This window comes from Danaus plexippus, chromosome 11, assembly GCF_018135715.1.
Source record: "Danaus plexippus chromosome 11, MEX_DaPlex, whole genome shotgun sequence".
Classification (NCBI taxonomy): domain Eukaryota; kingdom Metazoa; phylum Arthropoda; class Insecta; order Lepidoptera; family Nymphalidae; genus Danaus; species Danaus plexippus.
This window is the reverse complement of record NC_083544.1, coordinates 8,042,834-8,060,414: the sequence shown is the minus strand read 5'-3', so window position 1 is coordinate 8,060,414 and position 17,581 is coordinate 8,042,834. Positions and strand designations below refer to the sequence as shown.

Genomic DNA, 17,581 nt, shown 5'->3' with positions numbered 1-17,581 from the left:
AATGAGTCTATAACGTTTTAAATTCCTAGAAAGTAATTTGCAGTTTGGTAATATATAAAAAATGCCTTTTTAGATGATTCTTACACATTTGAGTTTTGCGTTTACAAAATGCAATTCGATACGTTACGTTCGTTTATTCTTATTTATGAAAATAATATAGCTGTTTAAAACAAAATCTGTTTCAGCTTCGTTTTTAGCTATTAATCAATTAGGTGATAACCAATAACAGGTTACATATAGGAATTGATTCATATAAAACATTCTCATACAGAAGTATCGATCATTTTATTGTAATTTTGAAAAATTTTATGACACATTGGTGGAAGAATTGGTTGGATTTTTTTTAACACAATTTTACCAAGTGAGATAACTTAGACCTCACGTTTAACGTTTTAGTTATATCGTTTAAGATAAAAATATATAAATTCCAACACAAAATGATATATGATATACAGAATCGATTTAATGCGCCCTCGCATTAAATTTAAATTTTTCTGACCAAACAGCTGGAAATAAAAGACGCTTTTAATTTGTAATTTTCTTTATTGTACTACTTAAACTAGGAGATTCATGATCATCTGTTGAATTATACTTAATACTAAATCTTAAACTACTTACAAAGTACAGTTAACTGGAATGTCCTACTTATATTACTACATTTAATACTTTAGAGACTAGAAGTTTAAGCGCATTTTGTCAAACAAATTATCTTCTCAATCAACCTCTTCCACGGTGGGTCCTGTATGGTTCTGTTGATAGTTGCCGTTCGATGCTCCGTGCATTTTGCTCATGAGTGGTGAACACACTCGTTGTATTTCTTTCAGTTTGTGTTCATATTCCTCCTTCTCAGCCAGTACATTATTATCGAGCCATTTCAGTGTTTCGTCGCATTCATTTCTGACAGTATCCTTGTCTTGTTGATTCAGTTTATCTCCCGCATCATCTATGGCCTGTTTCACGTTAAATATGTAAGATTCGAGTTGGTTCCGAGCTGATACTCTCTCTCGTTGCCGTTCATCCTCTTCCTTGTAACGCTCGGCTTCGGAAACCATTCTGTCGATCTCAGCCTGCGACAATCTTCCTTTATCGTTCTTGATGACGATGTTCTTGCTTCTGCCCGTACTGTTTTCTTTGGCCGAGACATTCAAGATTCCATTAGCATCGAGATCGAAAGTTACATCTATTTTAGGAACACCTCGAGGTGCTGGTGGAATACCCGTCAGATCGAAACGACCTAATAGATTATTGTCTTTGGTCATAGCCCTTTCACCTTCGTACACCTGTATGGTGACGGCGGGTTGGTTATCAGAATATGTAGTGAAGGTTTGACTTTGCTTGCATGGTATTTTAGCATTTCGTTCGATGATCTTCGTCATGACTCCTCCAGCTGTTTCGATGCCCAAAGACAGAGGCGCCACGTCCACCAACAGAACGTCTTGGATTTTACTGTGTTGTTCACCGCTTAGGATGGCCGCTTGCACCGCCGCTCCGTAAGCGACCGCCTCGTCAGGGTTGATGGAGAGATTTAATTTTTTGCCACAGAAGAAGTTCTGAAGCATGTTTTGAATCTTTGGAATACGAGTAGAACCTCCGACGAGGACCACATCATGAATGGAACTTTTGTCAAGCTTGGCATCCTTCAAAGCTTTTTCGACCGGTTCCAACGTTCCACGGAATAAGTCAGAGTTTAATTCTTCAAATCTAGCTCGAGAGACTCTCGTGTAAAAGTCGATGCCTTCATGTAGTGCATCAATTTCCAAAGTGGCTTCCGTGCTAGAGGAAAGTGTGCGTTTAGCTCTCTCCGCAGCTGTACGTAGTCTACGCAGAGCTCGTGAATTACCACGAAGATCCTTTTTATACTTGCGTTTAAATTCAGCAGCTAAATGATCGACTAAGCGGTTGTCGAAGTCTTCACCTCCCAGATGGGTGTCACCTGCTGTAGACTTCACCTCGAACAAAGAGCCTTCATCTATAGTGAGGATGGATACATCGAAGGTGCCGCCTCCGAGGTCGAATATTAATACGTTCCTCTCACCTTTAAGATTTTTATCCAGACCATACGCCAAAGCAGCAGCAGTAGGTTCATTGATTATTCGTAAAACATTTATTCCAGCTATAGCTCCCGCATCTTTGGTGGCCTGACGCTGAGAGTCGTTAAAGTATGCGGGCACTGTGATCACGGCGTCTCGTATGCTGGAGCCTAAAAACGCTTCAGCAGTTTCTTTCATCTTAGTCAATACCATGCTACTTATCTCTTCTGGTGCGAACCGTTTAATTTCACCTTTGAATTCCACCTGAATCTTTGGTTTGCCGCAGTCATTGATGACTTTGAAAGGCCAATGTTGCATATCCTGTTGTATCTTTGGGTCGTCAAACTTGCGGCCTATTAATCGCTTGGCATCGAATACCGTGTTGTTGGGGTTTAATGCTACTTGATTTTTGGCAGCATCTCCAATTAAGCGTTCCGTGTCAGTAAATGCGACGTAAGATGGAGTGGTCCGGTTGCCTTGGTCGTTAGCGATTATTTCCACATTTCCATGTTGCCATACTCCGACACATGAATACGTAGTTCCAAGATCGATTCCAATTGCTGGCATTTTTGTAAACCGTTTGTTGTATTTATTTAAAGATAATCTCTTCACCGTACTATTCACTTCACTTCGTTTTCAAATATTGCATGCTTTGCCGCGATCGCTTGCCGTTTAAATAGTCGGCAAATGAGTACGAATCAAATTCGAGAAAATTCTTGTAGATTCTTTAACTAGCCAATAGGAATGTAGTATTAATGGAATGTTCTAGAAATGTAATGGACCCAACCAATGCCACTGTAGGAAGCTAAAAGAGTAGCACGACTATAGTACGACGCTCTATGTGTGAGAGAGAGAAACTTAGTTTTGAACTACCAATTACACGCAAGTCCACAATGGAATATTCGAGAAGATATGGGGCTGGGGAGGGAAGTTTTGCACAGGAGAACAGTGTTGCAACCATTTTAATCTAGAATTACGTGCAAAATTAAATTTGAAATACATTTCATTATTAACTTATAATTCGTATTCAGAATCACCCAAGAAGTCAGAAATGTAATAAATTATATAAATAATTTATTTTTATTATATCATTTAAAATATATGATTTAAAGTCAACGTTTTTAAAATAAATTTCTGATATTAATCTACTGTAAATGTTTTATTAAGAGAGTATTTCATGGGCACACATACTTGAAAACCGCTATAAGTAGTTGTTGGATTTAAATGTCTCTTTTATAAAACAATTATGTTTATGATGACCTCGAATACGTTTTTAAAAAAAGACATTAATATTACTTAACATGATTTTTCAATGATGTTAGTTATCAAATTATATTAAAACAGTTAGACGAATTCAGGTCTTTGTCCTTTCCATGTTTAAAAGCCATTGAACATCTTAGTTCACATAGGGCATGATATTAGCCATAAAAACATTGCATGTATATTTTTAATAATCGTGCAAGATCTTTATAATATTGTAACTTATTATTAAAATAAGATAATATACAATGGTGAATGTTATGACAAATATATTTTCATTTAGTATAATTTCGTTTACTGGCATGAAGTAGTGGTTTGTTATTTTATATAAAAATGAGTACTATTTTGTTTAATACTCCATTATATTTGGTTAAAACAATATGGAAATAAATGATAGAAAGCCATATCTTTTTAGTTAAGTTATTGTGCAATTTAAAATATTGTTATGGTAACCCCGATAATGCGTCATTTTAATATCGAACATTCTAGAACATACAGACGCAGTCATATCGATCGTATACCTTTTCGATAGAATGAGAAAGGAATAGCTTTGGTCTTTATCGTTCATGAATAGACTAAGATACCGTTTCTATATTTGAGACAATTAATATTAAATAATAAACTGTTAACTATATTAGGCATTTTATTTTCTTTAGAAAAAAATTCATTTACATTTTCGTAATTTTCGAAACAATCTTTATGCATATTTTTTGATGCTTGAATACCAATTCTCATAGTGGTTTTACATTGAAACAGAATAAATAATGACTCAAACTATAATTCCTTACCTATAAAAGTGATCAATGTGATGAAATATATAGATAGAATGGTTAAATTTCCTCATAAGAAAAGAATAGTCTTTAACCATTACATCCTTTTTAATGTATGGAAACAGTAATTAAATAGGTGGCTTCCTTTGTACAAAAAGACTTTTTAGTATAAAAAGTACACGTAAATGAAAAGCTCTTTGACTATAAAATCAATGGAATGTTCTAGAATATCTTTTCTTTTCTTTTTACTTTATAGTTGCATCTCTTTCTATTAGCGGTGGAACATTCTAGAATGGTAACGCTACCAAAATTAAAAGATACATTAATATACAGGGAGTACGCCTGACAAGGCACCACTTCTACTAATTCATATAATAGTTCTCTGGGTGGGGAGAGCAGTCTCTATATAAGGACCAGTTCCGTGCAGCTGCCACGATTCACGATACCTTTTCTGTTAGTATAGTAGTAAGGTATAGTTATTGTTAGGATTATTAATTAATTAATAGAATAGGAGTATTCTATAATGTAGCAATAAGTCTAAATAGTGTATAATTATAATGTCCACATCTGGCAAAATCAATTTTTTGGGAACAAAGAAGATTTATCAAGGGTTTAAAGTTCCGTAAAAACAAAATGGCGGCGTCATCGCCCGGTTGAAAAGAACGACGCAAAAGATTTCGCACTCTTTAAAATGCTTGTTTGGTATTGAATATTTCCTCCAGACGTTGAAAAGGATTGAATTTGAGGTATGTAAAATTATAGTACTCGAGTTTTTAATTTCGATAGCGTTGTAATGAATCCATAATTATTGACTAAGGGACGGACGTGAATAATGTATCACTCTGTGGTAGAAACCGAACAGCTGTTAAGCGCACACAGCTTCGTTTAATTATACAAGTCATTATGAATAAAGGATTTTAAAATATTAGTATTGGCGTATATTTATCTTTGTGTATTAAAGTTAGTTTAATACTTTTTTTTTATTATACGAAATAATTGATTAATTGAATAATTAAAACTTGATTTTTATGTTATGATTGTCAATATTACTCCCGCATTAGGCTAGAATTGAGTGTTTGATTTTTTATATCGATTACATTTAATTGACTTCACGTTAGCTCACTTGATTTCATTTTCAATATTTTTGTCGAAACTTGTATTAGCTTGATTTTAACTTAATTCTTTTATCATTCTTATAATTCAAGGGAACGCCGTGTATAATCACGAATTTTATATTTCTGTATATAATTATTATATTTTTACTTTTCTACATACTAAGTCCCAAAGCATATTTTTGTTTACCCAGCTCTATTTAAATTCATCTTATTCACATTTTCCACATATTGCTTATACTATACATATATAAAATTTTTAGGGCCTCTGAATTTACCATACGTATTTTTATCGATATGATTCCAAGTTAAAAGTTGGGTTCCAAATTAAAAGTCCATTCCGTATATAATCGATGGTTATAGCTATTGAACGATAATTTATTCTTTTGTTGAGCTATGAGACATTTAATTTTGAATATGGTTTATATTTTTACATAACTATAAACTCAAACTCAAGTTATTGGAACATACTGTAAATGTAATTGGTATTGTTAGTACATAAATGCTTACCACACTCTTGGATTTAACGATTTTGTTTTCACTATTGGTCAATATCGTAAAGAGCACTTATATTCCCATGTTTCATTTGTTAAGTTCTTATTTGCTCAGTTTTTATAAGGATATAGTAGCATGTAGTTAGACAGAACCTGTCTAATAAGCTAAAAAAGCAAATATTGTCTTTCCTTTTACTGTCTGGCTGCTTGGTTACTTAATTCTGGGACCTGACGATTTGTCATGATTTAATATTGAGTTTTGTCTTATTATTAACATGGCTTCATTAAATGCTCTTTAGGTGATTTATATTAGAGCAACACTTATAAACTCTATACTTTTTTATTTTGACAAATACATGCAAAAACAATTAGTTTACTTGCCTTGAAAGAGCTTAAGACGTATTTTGATTAGTTTTCACAAGTAAGATGTTGCTAAGGTAAATTGGAAATTTTAAGAATTTTGTGGTACACTGCACACAATTAGGGAAGTATATCGCTCATTCCATCTTGATTTGTTAGAAATGCCACCTCACAAAGTCTGACACTAAAATTATTGTGCATAGAAACTAGTAAATTCTCAGTTGAATTACAAATACATAAAATTTTATTTGTCAGTAGGTTTAGAACTTACAGAAATTTGTAGAATATTTAGACTATACTTTTGAAATTAAAACAATAAAATTTTAACTTGGCTCATTGGAAAATAGTAGATATATTGTTATTTAGTGTTAATGCTTTGATAACGAATTTGGACCTAATGCCAATATAATAATATATCATGAATTTTAAAACTTGGGTTTATCATATTGTAAAAAACGATTTTTCTGTGGTAGTTCCACTAATTATATATTGCTTACTACACACTAATTTGTTCTTGAAAATAATTTCTTTGGATTGTTAAGAGTGATTTTAAATTGTAATGAATATTAATTCATTTAAGTATGTTTAGCAATAACCAATTAACAAATAGTTAACTGGATAATAATTGACCATTAAAACTATACTCAAAATTGGTGTAAATCTGATAGATTTATCCTAATGTGTATATAATATATTTTATCTTAATTAACTGCAGTTGAATGAATGTTATAGGTCTCTTTTTTAAATGTATCTGAAATTAAATTTGAAAACTGATAATCTGTAAACATACCGAGTACTATTCTATGGAATAACCTGACATATTTTTGATGTTCAGAAAGGTTACAATTATTTTAAAAATATCAAGTCTTATATAAAGATTTTTTCAACCATAATTTTAGATAATTTAATAATAATCGCGAGTTTATGGGTTTTGAATCGTAATTCTTTTGTGTGACGGTATTTTTGAAACATAGACGTAAAAAAATTTAATTATGATTCTTGAAGTCAGGAGTCCTTTAGGACTCTACCGAATTCAATCTTGCTACGGTTGACTTTAGTCACATAATTTAATAACATTTCTTTTTCTTTAATACTTGAATATTTAACACGCACATAAATATTTCCCAAGCATGTTTTGTTTGTAGGAAATCCATTAATTTTGTTTCAACGCTTTTTCTACAGAATGTTTAAAACGTGAGGGCGCTGGCAGGTCGATAGCGTCCGTACTTTAGGCCAGTACAGTTAGCAGACACACATTACATCACTTTGTGCCGGTCACCATAGACCGCGTTCGTTACGAACATTTGGAACCCGGGCTACTGAGTAGAGATTCCCTCTTAGGGATTTTTCTAATTGCCATTGGCAGGTATAGACATTTGACAGTTAATAATAAATTTAATGGAATTAACCAAGCATGGAATAGACGTAGACTAAGATTTGACGAATAGGAAGATTAGTCAGGTCTAGTTGTAAGTTAATTGTAGGTTAATATATAATTTACATTCATAGGATAGGATATAGGTTTAGATGTAAGTTTAGAGTAAGGAGAGATTTAAGTTATGCTGGATTGATTTTCAGATGTTTAGTGTTGGGAGCTTCGGGCAGGCTTGTTGCATAAGTTTCGCGTGTTGCGATAGCTTCGAAATTAGTCTTAACAATGATACATGTCCAGGCGCACGTAAACGGTCTGAGAGGTACTAGTGATTTGAGTTTGAAGCTATTAGTATTTGTAAGTTACACATTGTACTATTCAAGTATTGAAAACGTTACCAATAAGGACGAAAGATTGATTTAATTTCTTGAGCGCTTTATCCGCATACGGAATACAGTAACGTTTACATATATATATATATATATATATATTATTAGTTTTATAACTATGTATCAAATTGTAACAAAACGAATCCGTACATGAATTATTGAGTTGGAATACTAATGTTATTATAGCGAGAGATGACGAGGATCAGTTTTTATCACATTCAGCATCCAAAATGTTTTAATATTTTCATTACAAATATAACAAATATTAAGATCACTTAGAGGAAAGATAGGTAGATATTAGTAAAGGAAGGTATTGTGAATCCTTAGTATAACTAATTAGGATTTGGAAGTAAAATAGATTTTAACCTTAGAGTTACGTCTAGCTCGATAAGGTTTAAGATATTTTATTTATCTTAACTAAGTTTTAAATACTCTTGATCATGATTCCTTATTTACTCTTATTAAGACATTGTTCCTAACAATTAATAAGCCATAGAAATTCGCTTGATAGAAATTGGAACTATGAACCTATGATTTGTGTACGAATTTTATATTCCAATACGATGAATACAATATGTAATTAAAATTTTTGTACATCCAACTAACTATTGCCGGAGGCAATCCAAAACTGTTCTTGATTGTTATTTGATTTAAAATAAACCGTGTTTAAAGAATGTATTAAGTTTTGTTTTTATTAAGCTTAAAATAACCATATTTTTTCTTTCTAGCTCTTTTTTGAGGTATTTGTTTAAAACATAAAATAATTTTTGGAAATGGAACAATATTGATTTGAGGCGACCATTGGGTAGATTATTTCGGATCGGAAATTAAACTAAAAAAAAATTATAGTGACGAAATACATGACGTAATACGAGGACGAAGTAAAAACCGTGTTACTGTTGAAAGAAAAAGATTGAACAGGCGCTAATTTTTCATAATTGTTTTATAATTTACGGTTAAAATAGCAGAATATAACACGCTGACGAGACAGAAAAAAGAAAATTAGGAGAAAAGAAAGTGTAGAAGGAAGGAAATTTTAGTAGGAATTTGCAATAGTTGAAGTAGACGAGATACAAAACGTGACGATGTAAAACGAAAAAATAAGGAACTCCGAGTAATATTAAGATGGTCTATTATTATCGAACTTGTAACGGAAGACAAAAATGTCCAGAAAGATACTTTCGTAGCATATTTAATGCGTTGAAAGACTAGAGTACTTAAGATAAGATAATAATAATAATAATTAAAAAAAACAATAAAAAGTATTAGGTCGGAGAATAATTAAAGGGAAATGATGACAAAATTAATGGAAGGATTTAAAACATAGGCGGTATAACAGTGTAGTGTGACAGGTCTTACTGACCTAAATATGTGTACATCTTGATTTGATCCCAATATTGGGAATTCAGACTTCTAGGAAAACTAAGATTCTAGACCAAATTAAGTTTATTGAGGAATATTTTAAAATAATTTATACGGATAAGATAATCAACCTAACGTTTGATAATGACGGCTATACACAGAGAGTTAGCACAACTAAGAAATAGCATTTGAATAATGCGGAAAGTTAGTTAAGAAGGATAAATGTAATAACGAATATATGGAAAAATATTAGAAAAACTATGGCTAATAAAATGAAAGACGGCAAGTCTCTTAAGTTTAATTGCAAATTTAAAGTTTAAAACGAATGATGATATAAATATTATATTATAACTTGCACTATTCACACGAGCCTTACACCTTAGACACTTTAATACGGGGGTAAGTCCATAATACTGAGAACTAGTCCGCAACCAATACCTTAACATATTATGCAAAATATAATTTTCGTTATTTTTTGTTCGTATAATTATGTATATCAAATTTCTACATTCCACAATTAAATAGCGCTGACACACCTGTATATTATTTTTCTCATTTTCAGAATATAATCTGTGGTACATGTTAAGAATTTATTTATGAATTTGGTCTCTAGTAGATCCTTGTTAGGAGTAACATCGCAAAGCATGATCTAGATTTCCTTTTAATTCTGGGAATTTGTAAGCCAACCCATTGCACATTGCACACTTGGATGATTTAACGATTTGATGTCATGAGGTTTGTTTGAGCTTTTGTTCTCTAGGCGTCGCAAACTATAACGAGTAGCGTCGGGCGGATCGATGTACCACTTGTAACTTGTGCTTCGTTAATTTAAACACGTCTAGATGTTCATCTGACACTAAGACCATCTGTGGAGGATTTCCGGTGGCTAATGAAATGTGGTTTTGCAGATAACATAAATTGGTCTAATAATAATGAATGAGCATGAGGCTAGTCGGGTTTGGTTTACGTTAAAGTTGGTTAAGAACCCTTGCTATGTGTGATAAAGGCTTGTATGTTTCTAGATGCGTTATTTGTATAAAAATAGGTAATTAGATCATGCTTTCCGCCTTATCTCATGTCCGGAAGTTTCTACATGTGGGTACGTAAACTGAGTCTGATTAAAACCATTAACTAGACCTTGTATATCGAACTGGTGTTAACGATTCCTTTACAGATTTCTGTTTGCATTTTAGCTTGTGTACAAAGATTACCTTAGCCTTGTCCTTAGGATGTACAAGCTTTACTAGAGTTGCATAAACAATTTATATAGCTCAAAATAACCGGGGAAAGATCTAACGCGAGGTTGATTCGATGGATTGAACTATAGATGTGGAATAATTGGGATTGCGTTTATTTTGAGGAATATCAAAATTGCAAGATATTAATTTTCAGCTATATATTAAACAGTTATGTGGTGGCGTTTCTTATAATAGGATTATTACACATGAACGTATAACAATAGGGAGACGCGGAGACTAGAGCGCTGCTTGCACACACACTCGACACCCGCCTTACCACATGACAGATGTATAGAGTTCCATCAAGCCTGTGACGAGTGGACGAGCTTTTCACGATCATTTCGATTACTGCTAATGATGAGTGTAAAACTTAGTAACCGTTGTTGCTTACATGACTGTTTGCATCGTTTACGATTTCTGGTTAAAGGTATGCTTTTATTTATGAACCGATCCATTTTTAGGCACAGTTTATTTTGGTAAAGTTTTCTGTGTATTTTAGCACAACGTGTCTTGTGGCTAACTTACGATTGAACACGAATGAGCATGGAGTTAGATGATTGAGCTCTAAAGATACTTGCAGGTGTAGCTGGTGTATAGTGTTTACTCTGTCACTGTTTCTTATCAGCACACGATTAAATGTTGGTTGATTAGCGACGCCAAACAAACATAGCCGCCCTCCTTGGCTATTCGCAGCAGTTCTCGCTTAAGAATTTACCATCCTTTTTAACCCAGCGGTGTATGTACGAATACCTTCGTCCTCACAATTGCTTATTTCTTAGAGCTTTCTTGTGGCATGTCACTGCCGAACATGTGACCACGAACCCTGATTGCTGTGGCTAACTCTTCGTATTATTAGTGGAGATGTTATGTGAAGTGTATGCCGTGTGTTGCTATTTATATTACACTGGTAGATTACAGATGTTACATACATGCATACATACATACATACATACATGGCATAGAGAGCATTGAATGCGTAAAGAAATGGTATTGGATCATCAGATAAAATGTAACGCTTCTATAATAACGCTTAAGTTTGATGTTTCTTACAGTGACGTTAGTTCAGTGATATGTTACAGTGTACAAGTGTTCCGTTTGAAATATATATATGGTCGTAGAGATGCGGAAAATGTAGAAAATGTATTTAACAAATATAGATGCCAGTTTAAGTGTGGAGAAAATAATCACGTAATAAATATAAAGAGTATTGGCAATGGATTGCATAATGTGGAAGTGGTTTTTGCCTGTTTCTTGTAAGTGGAAAAATCTTGTGGCGAAGTTTTTTTTAATGAGCGGTCAATTTGCATACGTACGATGCAGGTGGGAGTGTATATTATTTGGAAATAATGTGCTTAAATTGTTTGTGGCATGTTTAATCAATAGATTGTTCGTTAATAACGGAATAGGTAAAATATACTTTGAATTAATGAAATGATTTCAATACATATTAAATACCCTTGAATCTTGAATAGATTCACTAAGACTCCAAAAGGAGGTCGAACCTAATCCGTTCTACTTTCAGCACTAACTTATTTCTTGCAGATAGAAACTCATTCTCATTTCACAAGACAAAATGAGCACAAACTGTAGACGAAACTAATAATCGTTACCAAACGAATTGAGGATAAGTTAAATCTTTCATATACAATATACATATATATATATATATTTTTGTATATACTTTAGGATTCGTGCATCAATACTCACATTTTAATATGTATACATATGGTGGACCTATAAAATATCCTTCTGCGTGCTTTTAATATTGATTGCAGTTTAATGTGGCCATTGCTGCGACTTAGGCCAGGAGGATTAGGTATGATTTGAGTAGATTTTCTTCTATCATAACTGGTAGTGAGGCTTTAAAGCTTATGGTATTAAAAATGCCACCAATGTTTTTTCCTAACCTTTGTGCCTCTTGTCTTGTGTTCTTGCAGTGTATGTTGAGGCGCCCAGTAGTTCGGAAACCGAGAGTTTAGCGGTCACGATCGAGACGCGTAAATAACTTTTTTGTTTTAAACCTTTGGTATATCGTTTTCTTTGGCACTTTGATCCTAAGTAGAAAGAATGTACGAATATAGAGGTATGACTATTTGGTTACTGTAATAGTGCCAAGAGCAAAGCTCAAAGAAAATTGTATATAATTGTTTATATATAACGAATGTTTTTGTGTGACCTTGAGTTCACAGTTAGTGGTTCTTCGAGCGGCTCCGTCTTACCCTCCGGATAGTGGTATGAATAAAACGCTAAATAAGATCCTAGGTTAGGTTTATATTGTTTCGTGCGCTGGTTATAATTGCAGTGTTCCCGATTAGAGCACGCGTCGCTATACGTGTACTATTGGAGGCTTTCCTAGCTGTAGTTTGGGCGTTGTCCATCGAGCTTACTGTAAGTTTTTTACTACCTAGATCTCGTATATTTTTCCGTGTCCCTATTTCAATTTACAGTTTCCAGTATATTGTTCGTTCCTGTTTCGCCCTAAGACGTTTACGGTGGACATGGAAATGAGGTATATATTTCTGTAGTTCAAAATTACCAACATTCCTAAAAAGGCTTTGAAGATTACAATAATCTTATTGTAACGAATCTGTTGCCTGTGTTTTTATTATTTTCACAGTTGGTTACTTCGACGACGCGTGACTCTGACGTCAACATTAAAACAGTAAATAAATGCAATACATACATCCATTTGCTAAGGCTAGTCTACATTGAAACGATTTATTACAGTAAGCTTCAGTATTCTAATAAAATTTTTTTGAACGCGCCTCGTATTATCTAGTTTTTACCTAACCTTATATTCTTGTCTTCGTGTCGTAATTCTATTTGCAGTTTCGAGACACGCCACATTTAGTTCGGTCCCTGTTCGAAACGGCCATATAACGTTGTGGCGGACACAGCGAGGTATTATTGAATATTGACTGTATTAGTAGACAAGTTACTAGCCAGAGGCAACATGCTTACGAATGATGTAACATCGTTATGTTTGTGTGTATGTTTGTGTGGTTTTAGTATTTTTCCAGTCAGCGGGGCTCGTCCCGGCAGCCTCTCCATATCCGGTACAATGTAAAGTACACTGATTCATTACATTACTAGATATTTATGAAATAATTTATAAATGTGTTATTTATAAATTAATTTATAAAACTTAGTGTGTAGGCTGTATGTGACGTAGGTTAGGTTAAATGTAGATTTGAGTATAATTGCAGTAAGGAGTTGGTCGCGCAACTACGAGACCGTCGGGGTTAGGAGAGGTGACTAGTTTTGTTTTAACTTATCTTGTAAGTTATAACGTTACGCGTGTTTTTCGTTTTATATTTTTACAGTTCCCGTTTTTCCTATTTTTCGGATCCTGTCCGCGTTGAGCACCGATCGCAGCCGGTACGAGTAATGACCTTTATTTTTCCAATCTATAATTTAAGCATGTATCCATTTAATAAATGGTTTTATTATAACTTTTCCGTGTCTGTTATGTTTGCAATTTAAAATTTTCTCTTGTAGCGAAACATTTTGGTTGATATTTGAGTAGCATTGCATATAAATCTTGGGATCTCGTAACACTTGCTTCCTGCGTCCTATATTCACTTGCAGTCGACTCATAACACAGCAGTAAAAAACTCACCTTCATTCGAAAGCGACCATGGAGTGACCTGTATCTGACTTGGGAACCGCACTTGATAGTTTGAGGCTATATAAACAATTAAATGTCTAAGCGCTTGGAGCCTACTATAACCCGAGGAAAATTAAACACGGGATAAAATTTCTATTCCTCCCTCATATCGTGAAAACTCGTCAAATTACAAACTGAAGGAACATGATCTAATCTGACTATATAATGAATGAATGGCTCATTAAATGTAGATTGTGATGCAGCTTTGTTCAGTAACTCGCGGGAAATAAGTAGTGATGTAAGCTTTACTAGCTTGCCATGTAGCAGTGTGATGACCTCGTATTTCAGCATCGGATTATATTGTCTTTGGAAAATTTTTGGAGTTTACATTACAATAAAAGGATCGATGTGTATTAGTTTGAAGTTTTCTTCTGTTTATCTAATATATAGGAGTTTTATAAAAATGCTATGATGGAAATTAACTGGCACATCAGAAATATTACCAAAGGGATAACATAAGTATATCATAATAAAAGTTCAAAGAATAAACACTACACAAATTTTACACCAGGTAACAATTTTTTTTAATTTTTTTTCGCCATCCAGCTTTTCAAGACGCAAAACGCATCCTGAATAATTTAAACCTTAATAATTTGGTATTTCTTCCATTTAATAAAAACCCTTTTTATTATTTTTATTTAATACATCTGTATTACCAATATGTTTAAATATTAATTAATATTAGAAGAGGAATTCACTCTAAGTTAAGTTAATAAAGGAATCATCCTTATTTACTGCACCACAAAGCTTTTTTAGATAAATTTATCATAATATAGTTAACCATAAATATAGACATATAATCTAGAATAGGTTATTCTTTAATCTAGGTTATGTCTAGATTTAGGCTAGACTATGGTTACGTTAAATTTCTATCATAAGTACTTAACGAAAATTATCTAACAGCAAACCGGGCGGTGACATCTATATTTTCGCGTGATATTTTAAGTAGGAGCTAAAAATTCTTTACTTCACGATTGGCTTTAACTTCTTTAAAAAAGGTGATACCTGTGGAGTTTCTTGCGCCGCTTCTTCTCCACAGAAGGACACCTTCCGAAGCGGTGGTAGAATTTTTCCAAATTTTTAAACATGTTTAAAATACGAATATCAAATAAACGAAATTTTTTAAGCATCTGGTGGTTTCATTAATTTCCTTATAGATATAATATGCCTCTCCTTTCCATTTCCTATTAAAAATATAGAACTAGAAAAGACAAGATTTCTAAGAGATTCGAATGGAATTGTTGCAATATATCTCTTAAAGTAAATATTGAAAAAGTAATGAAATAAAGGCTTGTTAATATCTGAGCTATGCCACAAAAAGAGGATAAGTGAAAAAAGTGCCTAATAGCGTAGTTTGTCCACCTTCCTATTCGGATACGATCTGATAGTGCTTTCCATCATTTGATTAAAAAACCTGGTACCACCTACTGTCGGACCTATTTATCTATATATCTGATGGTAGGTGGTTACCTACCTATCGGAAATTAAGCATTGTTAAAATCGGGATGATCTTTGGTACCTACGCAACTTCCATAATGGGAGTTCGCATACTCATCCTACACAGGTACGAAGAAGCTCCCGTTAGTAAGATTTGTCTGAAAATCGTGTAACAAAAGTCTATACCAGGATTTATAGTAAGACAGTAGGGGATATTTATTGGAGGAACGAATTTGGATCAGTATTTTTGTAATAAGGTTCGTTTTTATACAAAATTAAATTTTTTCTCAATAGGACTATACTCTACGTAGAAGTTGTAGTCTTGTGAAGAGTTTATATGGACTTATTAAATATGCACCTAGTTGTTTTCAAACTGATTATTAAACAATGTAACCGAGCTCTAATATTCATTATAAAATACATACTTATGAAAGCAAAACGAGTTACATATAGGACTTCTCTTCTGGATAAGGCCCAGCGGAGTTTGTGGAAAGGGATGCGAAGAGTATATATTTTAACTATAATTGATAAAATTACTAGATTGATGCTATTAATTCTTTTAAGACTACTGAACCAAGCAATTCGACCGGCTTACGACAAATAAGTAAAAAGTTGCTTAATTATTTCTCGACCACTATTTACACGAGGCGGGGGGGGGGGATTAATACGATGAAGATATCTAAATTTTAAAACTGAAGTAAACTTCTAAATATTAAACTGTCACAATTAGCAGTCTTAAAGTTGCATGTTTAAAACTAGATAGTTACAACTTGACTGGAGATATAACAGATACCGACATAAAAGTAATAAATTACATAAAATTACAGTTTATTTCGCCAGCTAACCGTAATAGCAAAGGTAATAACTAATATTAAAAACATCATGTACACCTACAAAACCAACCTACCTGATGAATACCTAGTTCTTTAGAGCTGCTTCAGCAGCCAGCAGTCGCGGTGATAGAAGAGAAGACATGTTCTTTATTTGATTAAGTACTTTGGTACCATGTTACACAAGAAAATATGCAATGATTTATAGTTGGTACAATTCTGGGAACCAGGAGGGGAGGGATTATGTACTCAACTTGACTTCGCCGTACAATTTTTTGATTTCAAATGTGGTTTTTAATCTTTATTGGTTGCGAAGTTGTAACATTGTAAGACCCAGTTTCACCAATGTTAAATAAATAACGTCTTGTTAAGGCATTTGATGGACTGTTAGATGTATCGAGCGTCCCACTACGAAATAATGTTTGTTTAAATATCTTAACAAGACATTAATATTAATTCTGCTCTAGAGGTCCGTCAAACGGCTAACAGACTTAATCTATTGTATTGTCATTACTCAAATGTCTAATCCCACCCCTGATTTAATGTAGCCATAGTAACAGCATCTGCTTTGTCATTTTCGAATATTTAACTGTGTTTATTAATAAGGTGAATTAAAATGTCTTTTTCATATGATGAAAAATTCTCTATGGAATTGCAAATTAGGTAGGTACTCTTTTCATCACTTATAACTTGAACGCAATTTCTGCTTATATTTATAATACAATTTCTTGACAACACGATTTTGATAGTTTACACTTATGGAAAAGAGGTTTTTGTATGTCAAATTAAAATGTCATAAAAGTGGTATAGACAAAATCATAGCTTCATTATATTTAAATTTATAGATGTAATTATGGGTTAACAGTATTCGGAAATCTGCTAGTCTGGTGTGGACAAGTACAATTTATTTTGACAAGAGTGCCTAAAGTTTCTGTGATCTAGTTCTAAAGTGTTGGCTGAGTAGAAACTAGACAAAGATCGAGCAAATAGTCGTTCGAAAGTTAGTAGCTAACGTACAATAAAAAATTTTTAACAACATAAACATAAAGATTGTAATTATCACAATATGTATAAAAATCCTTAATACGATGTCGATAAGAAAAAAAAAAATTATTGCAATACGTCGTTCCTGTTCAGGCAGCCAATTTTTGTAGGTGCATAGCAAAGAAAATATATAACTTAAAATAAATTCAAGATTCTGAACCATGTACACAATAAAATGTAAAGAAATTGCGTACAATTTTGGTACAAAAATAATCA

At 33.1% G+C, this 17,581-nt stretch overlaps 1 protein-coding gene and 1 long non-coding RNA gene across 9 annotated transcripts; one reads left to right on the top strand and one right to left on the bottom strand.

The window, feature by feature from the left end:
* Nucleotides 1–523: 523 nt before the first annotated feature.
* LOC116765665 (heat shock protein 68-like) lies at nucleotides 524–2,687 on the bottom strand. The gene has a single exon (XM_032655232.2). It carries the CDS (start codon nucleotides 2,595–2,597, stop codon nucleotides 714–716), a length of 1,884 nt encoding a protein of 627 aa, XP_032511123.2. The 5' UTR covers nucleotides 2,598–2,687; the 3' UTR covers nucleotides 524–713.
* Nucleotides 2,688–4,477: 1,790 nt separating this feature from the next.
* Nucleotides 4,478–15,183, top strand: LOC116766015 (uncharacterized). 8 transcript variants are annotated; one of them, XR_009752729.1, is made up of 5 exons: nucleotides 4,480–4,806; nucleotides 7,209–7,392; nucleotides 7,605–7,755; nucleotides 8,516–9,884; nucleotides 10,058–15,183. It is a non-coding gene; the product is annotated as an uncharacterized LOC116766015 (long non-coding RNA). The 8 variants fall into 8 exon arrangements; XR_004353213.2 differs by having other exon boundaries at nucleotides 4,481–4,806; nucleotides 8,516–9,548; nucleotides 9,712–15,183; XR_009752728.1 differs by having other exon boundaries at nucleotides 4,481–4,806; nucleotides 8,516–10,814; nucleotides 10,887–15,183.
* The last annotated feature ends 2,398 nt before the right edge of the window (nucleotides 15,184–17,581 follow it).